At 33.4% G+C, this 17,375-nt stretch overlaps 1 protein-coding gene and 3 long non-coding RNA genes across 4 annotated transcripts in view; 1 reads left to right on the top strand and 3 right to left on the bottom strand.

Annotated features, from left to right (window-relative positions):
* Positions 1-16,586, top strand: part of cfap61 (cilia and flagella associated protein 61) — a 32,412-nt gene extending 15,826 nt beyond the window's left edge. The window contains exons 18-26 of the mRNA XM_051092173.1: positions 3,871-3,963; positions 5,501-5,669; positions 6,952-7,126; positions 10,267-10,559; positions 11,445-11,772; positions 13,354-13,433; positions 13,536-13,741; positions 14,574-14,670; positions 16,317-16,586. Coding sequence (XP_050948130.1) covers positions 3,871-3,963; positions 5,501-5,669; positions 6,952-7,126; positions 10,267-10,559; positions 11,445-11,772; positions 13,354-13,433; positions 13,536-13,741; positions 14,574-14,670; positions 16,317-16,514 — 1,639 coding nt within the window. The 3' untranslated portion in view covers positions 16,515-16,586. The remainder of the gene's footprint in view (positions 1-3,870; positions 3,964-5,500; positions 5,670-6,951; positions 7,127-10,266; positions 10,560-11,444; positions 11,773-13,353; positions 13,434-13,535; positions 13,742-14,573; positions 14,671-16,316) is intronic.
* Positions 27-5,501, bottom strand: LOC127151828 (uncharacterized). Its single transcript, XR_007824966.1, has 5 exons — positions 5,424-5,501; positions 3,728-3,805; positions 3,463-3,632; positions 3,123-3,311; positions 27-1,912 (listed from the first exon to the last, which is right to left on the bottom strand). It is a non-coding gene; the product is annotated as an uncharacterized LOC127151828 (long non-coding RNA).
* On the bottom strand, positions 5,572-10,397 carry LOC127151830 (uncharacterized). The gene is made up of 3 exons (XR_007824968.1): positions 10,307-10,397; positions 7,559-7,694; positions 5,572-5,657 (listed from the first exon to the last, which is right to left on the bottom strand). It is a non-coding gene; the product is annotated as an uncharacterized LOC127151830 (long non-coding RNA).
* LOC127151829 (uncharacterized) lies at positions 11,636-16,355 on the bottom strand. The gene is made up of 3 exons (XR_007824967.1): positions 16,286-16,355; positions 14,337-14,432; positions 11,636-11,808 (listed from the first exon to the last, which is right to left on the bottom strand). It is a non-coding gene; the product is annotated as an uncharacterized LOC127151829 (long non-coding RNA).
* Positions 16,587-17,375: the final 789 nt, after the last annotated feature.

The raw sequence follows: 17,375 nt of genomic DNA, 5'->3' as shown, positions 1-17,375 counted from the left end.
AAAAAACAGATTCTTCAAATAAAAAATCTGATAGTCTGTTAAAATATTTTTAAGCAGTGATTCCCAACCAGGCATTTGTTCCAAACGGTACTTGGAAAGATTTCAAGAAAAGAGGGCCACATTTAAATATATATATATATATATATATTGTAGAAACTCCAGATGATATTGAACCAAGAATATTTAAAATCTAGATCTCATTTGTGACCCTGGGCCACAAAACCAGTCTTAAGTAGCGTGGGCATATTTGTATCAATAGCCAAAAATACATTGTATGGGTCAAAATTATTGCCAAAAAATGCCAAAAATCAAGTAAAGATCATATTCCATGAAGATATTTTGTAAATTTTCTACCATAAATATATCAAAACTTAATTTTTGATTAGTAGTGTGCACTGCTAAGAACTTCATTTGGACAACTTTAAAGGCGATTTTTTTGAACCCTCAGATTCCAGATTTTCAAATAGCTGTATCTCAGCCAAATATTCTCTCCTAACAAACAATACATCAATGGAAAGCTTACTTATTCAGCTTTGATGAATAAATCTCAAATTTAAAAATAAACAAAAACTGATTTATTACTGGTTTTGTGGTCCAAGGTCACATTTACAAACAAATGTTCCATTAGGTTTGTGATTAGTAAGATTTTTGAAAATCGTCTCTTATGCTCAGCAAGGCTGCATTTCTTTGAGCAAAAATACAGTAAAATTAAAAATATTGTGAAACATTAGTACAATTTCACACATTTGTATAGCTTTTTGAACAGGAAGTACATCATTTTGATCCGAAGTACAGCAAAATCCGTAAAAATTTAAAATATTTTTACTATTTAAAATAACTGTTTTCTGTTTGAATATATTGTAAAATGTAATTTATTTCTGTGATGCAAAGCTGAATTTTCAGCATCATTACTCCAGTCTTCAGTGTCACATGATTCTTTAGAAATCATTCTAATATGTTGATTTGCCACTCAAGTAACATTTCTTAATATTATCAATGCTGAGAAGTTATGCTGTTTCATATATATATATTTTTTTTTAAACCCTGATATATTGTTTTTCCAGAATCCCTAATGAATAAAAGGTTCAAAAGAAAAGCATTTATTTGAAACAGATTTTTTTTTGTAACATTATAAATGTTTTTACTGTCACTTTTGATCAATTTAATGCATCCTTGCTGAGTAAAAGTATTCATTTCTTTCCTAAATAATGTGCATAAAAAAGTTGGGAAACCCTGTTTTTATGAGACAACGTCCACACACTTTAGGTCTTTAATCTCTGAAGGATTTCACTTTTCAGAAAGTAAATTCTCGAGAGGATTTTAGAGGTTTGGATGCATCTTCTCGCAAAGCGTTTGACCAAACAAAGGCGCGATTTAAGGCCGTTCTTGTTTCCTGAAAGCTGATAACTGCCTGGCAACCAGGGGTCGCTCTGCGGTTGTGTGTGTGTGCGTGTGTGTTAACTCCTGCTGCTTTGGCAGGCACCGCGGGCACGCAGCTGTCTAGAGCTGGCAGTGTGCGGAGGTCACGCGCTGGCCCTTTAATTAGCCCTGCCACTGTTCTCTAGGCCGCAATTGGTGTTTGCTGTCGCTAATGACTTGACTAATGAGGCAGTTAGTGTCCACTAAACTTATGGCCGGTCAGCCCCTGTAGAGGCCGCCTGACTAATGGAGAAGGTGGAGGCCATGGCCGACAGCGCTTATCTGTCAAGCCAAAACCATTGGCCCCCCTCACGCTTGCTCTCTTGTCCTTTATCACCCCTGAGGATGGGGTGAAATGCAGGACCATAGAGGGCCGATAAAGATGCTTGGCCCCTGCTTGGCCCCTAAACTTAGCAGTCAGACACTGGCCACAATAGAGGCCTGTCAGCTGCTGATAAGGCCAGAACGCTGTGAGCTGGTGGTCAAGAACAGCCTGCGGAGACAAAACACACACACACGATTAACATTTCACATTGACACAGATTCCAGATTTTTTTTCTTATATAAAAGATTTATAATGAATTCTATGAATTCTTACTGAAGCAACAACAAAAATAACTACTGCCATGTAGTCAATAATCAAAAAAATCACATTTGCTTAATAATAGTTTGTACTGCATTTTTCAAGATTAAAAAAATATATCCAAATGTAACAAAAATGATACATTTTCAAACAAATGTTATTTTTTAATCAAGATTATCAATAACTACAACATGTGCACCCAAACTAGCTAACTCCTACTCCTATTTTTTTTAATATTTTAAAATATTTGTTTATTAAATATTCTATTATTTGTTTTAATGTTGTTTTAGCAAACGTATACACATTAATTAAACAATAATTAATAATTAATTAAACATAATTCATTTGATTTATTTATTTTAGTATGCATGTCCCCAATTTTGTATACATGTTTTTAAATGCTATTTTAATGTTATTTTAGCAATAAATATCATTTGAACAATTTATTGCTAAAATAAAATCTCACAAATCTATTTGTTTTTAATTTAATTTATTTTTAAATTTTATTTAAATGTTATTTTAGCAATAAGCATTAATAAACAATTTAATTAATGTTTACCGCTAAAAATTAAATTGCACAAATCTATTTATTTTTGTATTTAATTTTATTTATTTAGTGTATTTAGGCATGTCCCAAATGTTACATATTTTAAATGTACACATTTTTAAATGCTATTTTATTGTTATTTTAGCAATAAACATGAATTAAATAACAATTTAATTAACATTTATTGCTAAAATTAAATCAAAAGGTAATTTTAATGTTATTTTAGCAATCAACATTAAATGAACATTACATTTAATTAATTATTGTTTATGGAAAAAATACGTAAATTCATGTTTAAATTTACTTTTAATGTATTTAGATATTTCTCAAATTTTGTTAACAGGGTTATTATAATTAAATATATATTATTATATTACTATATTTATATATTATATATAATATTTTAAAAAAGAAAAATATTTAATTAATTTTACTAAAAATAATTTGACTGTTCAAGTGATTATTAAAAATTAGCAGTCTCTCTTATACTTTCGCATGTGACCATTTGTGCAAAACAAATGTGCAGGAGGGAGTTAAATGAAAAAAAGCCCAGCTCAAATAAAAGACAGATACCTAAAGATGACAGTCGCAGCTCTGTCTGTCTGCATCGCTTAGAGCGCTAGAACGCAGAGCTGCGGCTGTGTGTCCACCGTCCTCCGTCTGATCAATCATGACGGTCCGCAGGCCTCACGCGCTCACGAGCGCTCCTCTTTCACCGCACGCTAGCCTGATTTCCTCTCCCGCCACAGATAGAGATCATGTCTTTCTAGCACATACAAAACAGGTCATTTACATGACAAGAGACCTTTTTACACTCCTGAGGGGACGGGGGGAGGGCGTTGGGGGGAGACCACTACACACAGGAAACAAAACAAGAGGGAAAAAAAGACAAAACAAAAGGAAAGGCTTTTACTGTGATGGTTGGAGAAGAAAGCGCTTTAATGCAGGCCAGCGCTGCGCTGGAAATTAAGGGATTTCAGCATCTGTCCGTCGAGTGTTTGCAGAATAACCTCACACACCCCGCGTGCTTTTGTTCGGGTGTCGTTACTGTCCTCTCTTCATTCAGTGGTATTCATTTCTGCACTGAAAAAAGGAACAAAAAATTGGACAAAAATAGCCTCATTATCCAAAATGCACAAGATCTGTCCTACACAGAGTCTTCTTCAGCTTTTCTGTACCTGAAATCGATTCGGAGACATGTTCGATCAACAGTATGAACGCCAGCGTTTCTTCGTATGATGTCAAGATGCATAAACCTGATAAAAAAGGGGTCAACGACATTATTTGACACTGACTCGTCCACATTTCTCTTTCCCGCCAGTCCTCATCTCAGATTCAACAATCTCACTCTCATCTCCACTCACGGTTTTCCAGATCGCTGCTCTGATGACAACATGAGATTTCTGGCTACAAGGTGAGAGATGCATTACAAACGAGAGGCATTCAGACTTCATGCAGCATATTTCCACTCCATGAAAGAGGGAAAGACCGCATTATTTCCATTCTATCACACAGATGTGAAGTGCTAAAGCATTGAAGCATCCTGGGCTCAAAAGAGAGTTCAAACTCAAAGGCTCGACTTATATTTTAATGCTGCGATCCAAAAAGTCAATTCATTATAAACATTACTAATCATTTCTTAAGAGAAAAGTTTATAGACAGCAGAAGTGCACTGTGCTGTTCAAGTAGATGTCAGTCTCCAAAAAAAACATAAAAGTGCCATAAAAGCTGTCAAAGCTCTGATATTTTCGAGTCAAAACGGCAAAGCATTATGCCGACACTCACCGATGATCTTTGCCTACTTTGGAGCTTTCTGTCAAATTCATTGTGATCTAGGTCTGATGTTGTTGATTGATCAAAATGCTAAAAGCTTGAAAAATATAACTCTAAATGAGATTGGAGAGTTAACATTTTGGACTGCTTTAATACAGGACAAACATAATTTTCTAACTTATTATTAATTATTATATTTCCATTATTATAATTTTCTATTATATTGATGAATATTTCAAACTTATTTTTTTTAACTATTTTTTTTCTGGTTTTCCATGAAAAATATCTAAAAAGTCTTAAATCATGGTACATTTACTTGAGAAGCAACCTTGCCTTATTTTCCCAGAAAACAAGATTTAAAATGGACAGATTTTTTCCTTTTTTTCTTTTTCTTTTTTCGTTTTAAGGACAAAGTCTTGTTTTTAAGTCTCTTAAATCTTGGTTTATGGGAATAAAAAATCTAAATGAATTGAGTTTATACTTAAAACTAACAGAAGTTTTAAACATGAACTCACTGAATTTTGATAAGATATTAAGTATTGTTTTCTGAAAAAAAAATGTATTGAGTTTATACTTTAAACTGGAAAACTAAAAAAAATAATAATAATGAGTAAGAAAATCATTTTTTTCCAGTGTAGTACATTCTTAATTTTTTTCATTATAAAGCAAGAGAAACAAAAGCTCCTCAGAACGTTTTGTTTTTCGCAGATGAACAATTATAATTGAATGGAATGAATAAATCAAGATTATTGATTGCTTGTTTCCTTTAAAACTGCTTTGATTTCTCAAGAGATTCTGCCCTCTTACCTATTATTTCAATGTTTTGAGAGCGGCAGTACTAGTGCGGCTTCACCGAAAGCATCACTTCCTGGTGTTTGTGATGAAAAGCAATAATGTCAGTTTTATCACGTCTGTTAGTTCTTCTACATGACTGGCACATCTAATCCAATCCACAGATGTAAACGTCTGATATGACACACTGTATCAGAGCTCTAGAGGAAGATCTTCTACATGAAACCTTGATTCTGAGCATCTCAATTATAGTGTAAATCAGTGAATGACTCAGTTAACCTTGAGCATCAAGAATCTAAATACGCTTACACTAAAAGAACCCGATGTCCTTCTGGCTGCTCTTTTCATAGCGATGTAACACTGATGCAGGATCTGTTCCTCCACAGCCACTGCTACAGCGATCAGGATCAAGCCCGGCTGTCTTTGCGCTCCTGGATCAGCGTGGTGACGGGTAAGATGAAGGCCATCGATCGTGAGGCCAAACACGTGGAGTTGATGGAGAATGGTAAAGTGCAGTATGACTATCTGATCCTCTGCACCGGCCTGCAGTATCAGGTCAGAGACACACAAACACAACATCAACACAATTCACTGAACTGAGATGTCACCGTGAATTACGAGACATGTATTCTGTGCCAATGCAGATCAGTGTTTGCAAATTAATGCAATGCTAATTTGGTTTTCATGCAGAGCACAATAATTAGTACATGAGAATTCAGCTTGTGTGGATTTGGCAGAGTCTGACAATACATTTAATCATAGGATAATGCAAATACTGTGTATGTAGAAACATAATAAATTAATTGTTTATATGTAAATAAATGTGAATACATTTAAGTTCTTTTGAACTTTCTATTCATCAAAGCATCCTGAAAAAAAAAATTATGTATTAAAAATAAAAAATGAATAGCATTTATTTTTATTTAAAAAAATATGTACATAAATTCAAAATTTGTATCAATTTATAATATATATATATATATATATATATATATATTTTTTTTTTTTTTTTTTATTTATTTAATAAAAATAATTGCTGTTCTTTTGAACTTTCTATTTTCATATTCATTAAAAAATAATTTAAAAAATGTGTGGTGTGTATATTGGGGCTATCATAAACTCAAATTTTTACATGTTAAACAATTATAAAAAAAACTTTATTTCTGTCATTTTTAGCATGCTAAAATACACTACAACTAATACAAAAATTAATTTAAATTATGTAGATATTTTAAAAATATATATTAAAAATTGATACAAATTTTGAATTTATATACATATTTTTTTTAATAAAAATAAATGCTGTTTTTTTTAGCTTTCTATTTTCATATTCATTACAAATTGTGGTGTGTATATCAGGGGATATCATAGCTGAAACTAAAATGTAAACATTTTAAACAATTGTAAAAAAAAAAAAACTTTTTATTTCTGCCTTTTTTAATGTACTAAAATAAATTAAAACTGATATAAAATGTATTTAAAATATATCAACTTTTTTAACAAGTATATTAAAAATGAAAACAAAAATGACAAAAACTAAAATTTAAATAAAAGTGTAAAATATAAAAACAAAACTGATTTAACCTTTTAGTATACTTAGAGTATATATATATAGAGAAAGAGGGAGAGTGCACACAAAAATATATTTACTATATTTTACAAAGTATCTGCAATTTGTGATGACAAAATATAAAAGTTAATTAATACTGAAATCATATTAAACAGTTTTGTTGAGAAATGTATCTAAAATTACAGTACATGTTATATATTATTCATAGAGAGAGGGAGATTTTTTTTTTCAAATTAACGTAATTTTTACTTTTTTACTACACTTCAGATGCCCAGTATCACCAGTACTGAAGCCACAACCCAAAAATCCAACAGCATGAACCCACATCAGCCCAGACACCGACACAGACAACCCGTCCCGTCCAACCTCTTCACCCTCAATGACCAGCACGACTGCTCACATGTCCATCAGTGGCTCATGGACAACTTTGTGCAACTGACAGGTGCGTTTACTGCAAATTTACAAAGATTTTATTAGTCTACGGCACCCCTCTCTCCCACATAATCTCATTTACCAAGCCACTGTTATTCTAAAGCCGCGTCCAACTGTCAGAGCATAACAAGTAGCTAATTAGCGTGAGTGAAATCTCATCTCCTTCCATCCATTTACAGGGGAATATTAATATTAGCAGGGTGAGCGAAGAATTAATCTGCACGGGCAGAGATGAGCCACCGCTATCTGTCTGATTAAGCCTATTATATTTACTAATTACAGCCTCCTTTAATAATCCGGGAAGTAGCGCAATTATCAGTGAATGCTAATTATACCGTCTGCATATGAAAGATATCAATTTAGTGGCATGAGAATTTGTATTTGGGTCAACCAGAGAGGCATCTCTCGGTCTGGCTTCGAATAAGTTGTCAACACAAATTACCTGATAATAGTTCTGGCAGAAGTCCTGTTGTGGTTGAAAACATCCGAGCGCTCAGAGGTTGAGTGTTGTGCGCCGCTGGCTGTGCTTCAGCACCATGGACAGGGCTTTGAGCGAGGCCTTTTCTAACTATTCAGCCCTGCGTGGGGAAAGACAGATGATATGGAAATGAACGCTATTTAACATAAACTGGCATTGAATGCATGAGATGTATAGAAGACAAAGCCACATTTATAAAACCGACAGTTCTGGCTCTCAAATATGATTGGATGAGTCACATTCAAAGCCAGTTTATACACACCTGTGACCACACGTCAGTTAATACCAATGAAATGAATGCTTTTATTCAGCAAGGAACACTTTAAATTCATCTAAAATGACAGTAAAGACATTTACGATGCTACAAAAGATTTTTATTTTAAGTTTCTATTCATCAAAGAATCAAAAATGGTAATAATTTTTTTTTAACTGATTTCAAAAATAATAATACTAAGGAATGTTTCTTGAGCAGCAAATCAGTATATGTGACCCTGGACCACAAAATCAGTCATAAGTAGCACGGGTATATTTGTAGCAGTAACCAACAATTCATTGTATAGGTCAAAATGATTGATTTTTCTTTTATGCCAAAAATCATTAGGATATTAAGTAAAGACCATGTTCCATGAAGATATTTTGTAAATTTTCTACTGTAAATATATCAAAACTTAATTTTTGATTAGTAATGTGCATTGCTAAGAACTTCATTTGGAACAATTCAAATGTAAAGTCGGCAACACCAAGGCTCCAAAAGTATCAAAAAAAAAAATTATTTAAAAACTTTCACATAGCGTGTGACGTTTTGAGCACACAGGCTCTTCATCAGACAAATTAAACAACACTAATGTGCCACTATTTATACCTCCAGGGGATCAAAGGTCACATGACCATACACAATATTTTAATAATAACAACACATCAAAAAATAACAAAATCAACCAAAGAAGAGACAAAGGAGAAAAACAAAAACTTCTGAAACTATGCAAAATACAAAACACCAAAAAATATTCTCAATGAACAGTTTAATAAACTTTAATCCCTGCAAACACGTATAACACTAAATTCAACGGGTCTCACCAAAACCTTTATTACATTATAGACCTTTAAATAAATATTGTAAATTTAAAGAAATGGACAAATGTCAAAATCCTCATTTAATCCTCTGCGGGACAACGTATCTAATGTGAAAATCCAAAAAGCCTCACGCTGTAAAAGTTTGATTTGATTTTTTTGCACCCTCAGATTTCAGATTTTCAAATAGTTTTATCCTGTCCAAATATTGTCCTATCCTAACAAACCATACATCAGTGGAAGCTTATTTATTCAGCTTTCAGATGATGTATACATTTTTTTTTTTTTAATTGACTCTTATGACAAGTTTTGTGGTCCATGGTCACATAGTAGAATGATTTCTGAAGAATAATGTGACATTGAAGACTGGAGTAAAATTCAGCTTTGCATCAAAAGAATAAATTTTTTGTGTGTGTGTGTGTGCGTTTTGTTATCGAAAACATACACTTTTGAACGTTAGTGTGTATTACGGTAGTTTGTTAATAACCAAAAATAATAACCAATAATGAAATGATATTAAAATAATGGTAACACTTTAGTATAGGGAACAATTCTCACTATTAACTAGTTACTTATTAGCATGCCTATTATTAACATATTGGCTGTTTATTAGTACTTATAACACACCTATTCTACATCCCTAATCCTACCCAATACCTGAACTTAACAACTACCTTACTAACTATTAATAAGCAGCAAATTAGGAGTTTATTGAGACAAAAGCCATAGTTAAGTTTGTAAATAGCGATAACTGGACCTTGGAACTGGAATGCAAATAATGTAATTAATAATTCAAATCAAATTAATTAGATTAATAATGTACCAATGGTCATTTAAATTATTCTAAAATAGAGTTTCTAGAGTTTCTACATTTTGTAATGTGAAGTTTTTACATTCTGAGTACTTTCAAAATTTTGATTGCATTATTGATCCACATTCTATATTATTTTGTGTGCATTTATCCCACAGTGTTCTTTCTGTTACGCTTAAGTATAAACATGGCAAAAGAATTATTCATCTATGCAATGATTTTTCAAACCAATCATCTGTCATTATACAGGATCACGCATGTGTGCCTTATATATTCACCGTGTGTCATTCTGTGTCTGATTAGTTTTCATCCTTGAGGACTCTAATGTTAACATCAAAGACCTTCCTTCACAAAAGATCTCAATTAAATCAATCCAGCACTGATGGTCTAAGAGGGTTTCTGACACTGTTTGGGTGCAGCAGTGAAAGGACATCACTTCCTTCATCTTCTCTTTTCCTTATTTCTTTCTCTCCCCTCATCGAACCTAATAGGACCTTCTCTGGGTTGCTAAGTGACCCTTCTCTGTTTCACAGCCACTGATATTATCTCTCCAAACGGCCATAATAAATTGCTTCCCTTCCCCCTTGTGGAGGCTAAATGGCCTTAAGTTTATTTTACAGTTAAGTAAACCAGCTTTTTATTGAAGGGAATGTAACTTGATGAATTCTCATTCGTAATAAATTCCAGTGTTTTTCACAATATGTTGTCCATTTTAAATGAGGCCACTCTCATGAATGTGAAGTGTGTAAAATACATACCAAACACAAAATAATGTTTCACTGGTTGGCAGGTGATGCTGTGCTATATGGAAACACCATAAACGTGTTTACCTGCGTGGAGACGCTTATGCGTCTCGGCGTCAGCGGCCGCCGGATTCATGTAGTCCATCCTCCCGAAGACAACATAACTTCCTGTTTCCACAACGAATCAGTGGAGCATGCAGTGAAACAGGCTCTAGAAAAGGAAGAAGTCCACGTCCATCACGATTGCCTGCTGACTCAAATCAATGATGGACAACACGCAGATCCCGTCACATCAGTGTCCTTCACCGCTGACGCTCAAACTCTACGACTGGAGTGTGCGGTGAGTGAAACTGCCTGCAGCGGAGCAGAAAACATTCTTAAACGTCCATAAACAAACTTATATTATGCATTTTTTATGAATTATTTTATGTCATTTGTGCCAAAAAACACATTTCCGTTTAAGAGTTTGAGGTCTGTAAAAAGACTTTTATGCTCACTAACGCTTTATTCATTTGAGCAAAAATACAGTAAAAACTGTAAAATTATTATTAAATATTTTTACGATTTAAAATAGCTGTTTTCTATTTGAACATGTTTTAAAATGTAATTTATTCCTGTGATCAGAGCTGAATTTTCAGCATCATACTCCTTCAGAAATCATCATATCATTATTACATTAGAACATTTCTGATTCTCAATGTTAAAAACAGTTGTGCTGCTTCATATTTTTGTGGAAACTTTTTTTTTTTCAGGATTCTCTCATGAATATAAAGTTCAAAAGAACAGCATTTATTTAAATTATAAATCTTTTAAAATATTCTGAATGTTTTCACTGTTACTTTTGATCAATTTAATTCATCCTTGTAAAATAAAAGTATTAATTTCTTTAAAAAAAAATTCTTACTGACCTCAAATTTTAGAATGATAGTGTATATATTTTAATATAGTTTTATTAAACTGTTCCTTCATCTTGCTGCAGTTCCTTTAAAATATATTTTTTTTCCTAAAATGGGCATTTTGAGTTCTGAAAATTACAGAATGATTTTTTTTTTTTAAAGATCAAGGACATTCTCACTCTTCTTAATAGAAGTTCTTTTACACAAAACTTTTTGTTCAATGGTTGTGGGAGGTTTAGCCCATCTGAATTTTGGAAAACACTCAAAATCTTGCATGTTTGTTTATTTTTAAACTCAGAAGGTCACTAACTTGCATTCGATTTTCACAGGTGTTCTTCAGCTTCTTTCGTAAAACCGTAGACTGTGACGCCTTCAAGGCCATCAATGATGCCTGTTTGGTGTTCGATGGCCGTTTGGTCATAGATTCCACCTTCCACACCAACGACCCCTCCATATACGCTGCAGGCCCTTTGACCAAATACTCCCGCCGTTACCATGCCGACCAGTGGAGCGACTCCTGCTTTAATTCTAAGGAGGTGGGGCAGAGTTTGGCATCTGTTGTCCTGCCCTTATGTGACCCGACCCTGGAGCGTCCCGCCGGCCCACCGTCTGACCACAACCACCTCATTCCAGTGTATAATCAGGCCAAGATCCAAGGTCACTATTTCTCCTCCTGAATTTCTGAATCAGTAGCTAGAATACAAAACATCACAGAGACTTCAATGTGGGCTCTAGCAACAATACCCTAGCAACCCCTTAGCAACCAGAACACTCTGGAAGAATGCTCTAGAATCCACTCAAAACACCTTAGCAACTATCTAAAACATCCTAGCAACAACAACACTCTAGAAATCCCACTAAGAACAGTTTCTAGAACACTTGAGAAACCCCCAGCAATAAAAACACCCTAGAAAATCCACGCAAAACACCTTAGCAACTACTTAGAACACCCTAGCAAACCCCCAGCAAAAAGAACACTCTAGAATATTAACTCAAAACACCTTAGCAACCACCTACAGTAAAACATCCTAACAACTTCCTAGCAATGTGAACACTCAAGAACACTCAGAATCCACTCAAACACCTTAGCAACTGCTTAGAACACCCAAGCAATGAGAACACCCTAGAAAATCCACTCAAAACACCATAGCAACTGCCTAGAACACCCTAGCAACCCCCTAGCAACCAGAACATTCTAGAAAATCCACTCAAAACACTTTAGTAACCGTCTAAAACACCCTAGCAATGAGAACACTCTATAAAATCTACTCAAAACACCTTAGCCACTGCCTAGAACACCTAAGCAACCCCCTAGCAACAACAACAATCTACAAAATCTACTCAGAACACTTTAGCAACTGCCTAGAACACCTTAGCAACCCCCTAGCAACAAGAACACTATAGGAAATCCACACAAAACACCTTAGCAACTACCTAGAACACTCAAAGCAACCCCCTAGCAAAGAGAAATCTATAGAAATTCTACTCAGAACACTTTAGCAACTGCCTAAAATACCATGGCAACCCCCTAGCAACAAGAACACTCTGGAAAATCCACTCAAAACACCTTAGCAATTACCTACTACACCCTAGCAACCCCCTAACAATGAAAATACTCTAGAAAATTCACTCAAAACACCATAGCAACTGCCTAGAACACCCTAGCAACCTCCTAGCAATGTGAACACTTTATAACACTCTAGAAAATCCACTCCAATCATTGTAGCAATGGCATTGCAATGCCTTGCAACCAATCACAACACTTTAACATCAAAAAGAAAACTTTTACAGGTGTTAAATATCCTTCAGAACATGTAAAAATCCCTTTTTATTGCCTAAATTGTCCCTAGTTCATTCGCTCTTGCAGGAATCAATCAAGTGCTCTTTGTGAGTTTATTTGAAGATCCAATGATCCTTTTATTAGGATTTTAACACTTTTCTCCCATTTTATAGCAGTGCAGGAGTTTAAAACGTTTTATATGTGTTGCGTCACCCAGTTTTTCCCCCTCATCTAATTCTGACTGACACCAAACTATTGACAGTTCATTTGCATAATCTAATCACGGGCTAAGTGATTATAGCAGAATGGACCATCTGTTACACAGAAACACAACGTCTGATATCAGATAAACAGCTTTATAATCATATTTGTGGTGTTCGGGTGAAAATACTATTAATTGTGTGTTTGTAAAAACAAGAGTTACGAGGAATAATTCATAATAATTCTAACATTCACAGGGGGAAGATTACCAGGTGGCTACGATTACCTCTATGTCAAAAAACCCACTGCCAACAGGGACAAAACAGCGACTCAAACAGTATGCTCAAAAACATCCTATTGCAAAACAGTCCTAGATTACTTTAACCAACAGCTGCATTAAGAGTTTACAAAGTGCATCTTTATTATTTGCATCCTGCAGGGTCGTGACATCGTGACAGGCCGTACTGAAACAGGGAACTACTTTCATCTGCATCTCAGCCCGCACGATGTGGTGGAGAGCATCACGTGCCTCTCTAAGAACACACTTCCCGTCTCCAACCTCCTGTGTCTCTACAGGAAACACCACCTGCTGCTAAACCATCTCTGCTCGCGCTACGACGAGGGTTTGATCCATGACATGTACAGGTTCAACCTTGTTATATCAATCTTAAAATCAGACATTCATTTTTCTGTGACCAATGCCAATGCATTTACACACGACTAAATCAAGACTAAAATCAGGCCTGATTCTAAATTACAAGGTACAGATTTTAACTCAAAGACTAAATATGACTGATAAGTTCAATACCTAAACACCAAACTGAACTAATTTTATGCACAGGATTATTTATGCCACTCCAAACCTTAATCATATCTGTCTTCATCTGGTCACACTTCATATTTCCGACGGTGTGACCTCTGCTCCAAAATTTTAACACCACTGACCCGCCACCATCAGAGCCATTGTCCTGCATTACTAATCTGTTTATGCAGGTGTGCAATCTGTTTTCCACAGCGCCACGAGACAATAGTTAAGCCACCCAGCAGCGCTGATCACACTTATTAAAATGGGATTCTTCACTGGCCTTTTGTCATGACTCTGAATGTGGCCGGTGCTCAATGTCATTACAGAGAAGACCTGTGAACGTAATTGATCGACCATGCTGCTGTATGGAGCATATTAGATGAACATGCTAAGTGGAGTGTGTGTGCATGTGCTCACGCTTATGTCGTTCCACACCTGTATGCTGTTGTTTTCCATAGAACGCAAAAGGAACAATTCTGATGAATCTTCACGCAAACCATCACAGTTCATAGTGACAGAGTCTGTCAAACTCTAAAAAGACAAAAAAAAAACACCATAGGAAATTGCATGTCTATCAAATAACAGACATAATAGAATAATGAGATAATTTAGATTTTTGAGTGAACTGTATCTTTAAATCCAAATTAACTTTTTAATTTCCACTTTTTCCAGTTATTTTAGAGAGAATTGGTGTTTGGCTCTTTATCACGACCGCTTCGCAGACTTTGAACAGGAAGTACGGCAAATCATGGACTCAGCCAAACTAGAGGTCTGTTTCCTTTACATCTACATCTCTGTTAGAAGCATTTGTTCTGTAAAAAGTCGTACCAGAACATCTTTTAATGTTAGATAAACACTTTAATGCAATTATGAAATAATTTGACCCTTGTATTAGCTCTGGTAGGGCAGAAATACCACCAGCTAAAATAAAATAATATAAAATAAAATAAAATAAAATAATGCACATCAAGTGTAAAATTCAATAAAATGATCAGAAATTTAGATGCAACAAATGTGTTTGTCCAAGTTTGGCAAATAAACCATTTTATATATTGTATGCGAAAATAAATAAAATAAAAATGTAATAAAAAAAAAAACTCTACAAAGTTTGCTTTAAAATAAATAAAATAAAATAAAATGTAATATTAATAAAATTAAATTAAACAGTACAAAACTACACAAACTTGTAAAACTTGTAAAAAATAAAATAAAATAAAAATCAGATGTCAGATGCAACAAATGTTTGTCTAAGTTAGGCAAGTAAACATCTTGCCTCTAAAATGGTTTGTCTAAAATGCACATCAAGTGTAATTTAAACTAAAATAAATAAAATGGTTTGTCTAAAATGCACATCAAGTGTAAAATAAAATAAAAGTAAAAAAAAAAAAAAATATATATATATATATATATATAAATATATATATATAAAATAAAATAAAATAAAATAAAAATCAGATGTCAGATGCAACAAATGTTTGTCCAAGAATGGCAAGTAAACATCTTGCCTCTATAATGGTTTGTCTAAAACGCACATCAAGTGTAAAATAAAATAAAATAAAATGGTTTGTCTAAAATGCACATCAAATTAAATTAAAATAATTTAAATTAAATTTAAACAAATTTAAACAAAATTAAATTAAATTAAATTAAATAAAAATCAGATGTCAGATGCAACAAATGTTTGTCCAAGTTAGGCAAGTAAACATCTTGTGTCTTAAAGTTAAATGTGGAAATTAAATAAAATGTTAAAATGCAACAAAACCCTACTTTCAGCAAAATGCACATTCATTATAAATCACAAAATAAATAAAATAAAATAAAATACTACACATATTATTCTAAAATGCACATCAAAAATGAAATAAAATGTAATATTAATAAAACTAATTTAAACAGTACAAAACTACACAAACTTTTTCTAAAATGCACATTAAGAGGAATAATAAAATAAAATAAAATAAAATAAAATAAAATAAAATAAAATAAAATAAAATAAAATAAAACAAAATAAAATAAAATAAAATAAAAATTAGATGTCAGATGCAACAAATATGTTTGTCCAAGTTTGCCAAGTAAACCATTTTATATATTGTATATAAAAATAAATGAAATAAAAATTTAATTGAAAAAAAAAAAAAAACCCTAGACAGGTTGCCCATTAAACCAAAAGTTGGATGCTGTATGTGGAAATAAATATAATAAAAATAAAACAAGTAAAGAAAAAAAAAAAAAGCACAAGTAAAAATGCACAAATAACAAAAAAAAATACACAAATAAATACCAAAAAAACAAATCAATACCCAAATAAAAAAATAATAATAAAATTAAAAATGCAATAAAAAACTACACAGGTTCAACTAAATAAAATAAGATTTTCATATTACATTGCAAAATAAGACTTCTGTGTCTCCACAGGGTGAGAATGGTTCAGTGTCGATTCAAGAGGCTCTTCAGAAGATAGTGGACGATAAAGCAGAGTCCGATCAGTCGATGAGTCTCAGCGAGGTGTTTCAGAAAAGTGCAGCTTATTCTGCTCTAAGGAAGAGTGTTCTGGATTATCTGAAGTACAACCGATACCATCTGACTATGTATGCCCGGCCAGGACTGCTGTAATCAATATCCATTTAATATTTACAAGTATTTATTCAGTACTTTATCTTTGGTTTCTTTATTTCCTACATTTGCTGCACCATATGTTTGGAAGGGGGGCACATTGTGGGGGTTGGGCCTCTAGAACTTCAGCAAATAAATAAAAAGCTTCTTGTTTCTGTCAAATGCAAATGTTTGCTGTGTATTGGGTGATGATTCATTTCAGATATCTGACTTTGCTCTTTCGAAATCTTCAATGAATGTGCTGTCCAGTATTATATTATGTGGACCTGTGAGCACAGCGGCTCCTCAGTGCAGTGGGCAGATAAGAGCAGCAGAATGAGGGGAATCTGACGGGTTGTAAAGACGGAGCGCAGCAGCAGCTGTATGATAATGAATGTGGGGCAGAAAATCACAGACGCATGATCCAACAGTCGCATGTCACATAGCTTGTGTATTTTAGGATGTTGAGCTCTGGTGAGTAATGCAACCAGATCAGATATTTAAAAAAAAAAATCAAATAAAAATTACAAAAAGAAATAAAATAAAATAAAACGTACACATGAGATTTCAGATGCAACAATTGTGTGTGTCCAAGATAGGCAAGTAAACATCTTGCCTTTTCAACTTAAAGTTGAATGTGGAAATTATATAAAATGTAAAAATGCAACAAAACCATACTTTCAACAAAATGCACAATTATCACAAAAAAAAAAAAATCACAATATAAATAAAATTCAAAATACAAAAAAACTACACAGACTATTCTAAAACGCACATAAAAAATAAAATAAAATAATAAAATGTAATGCAAACTACACTGTTTTTTCTAAAATGCACGTTAAGGGGAATAATAAAATTAAATAAAATGCAAAATTATATATT

The sequence above is a fragment of the Labeo rohita genome, chromosome 20 (assembly GCF_022985175.1).
Source record: "Labeo rohita strain BAU-BD-2019 chromosome 20, IGBB_LRoh.1.0, whole genome shotgun sequence".
In the NCBI taxonomy this organism is placed as follows: Eukaryota; Metazoa; Chordata; class Actinopteri; order Cypriniformes; family Cyprinidae; genus Labeo; species Labeo rohita.
This window is presented reverse-complemented; position numbering and strand designations above follow the sequence as displayed.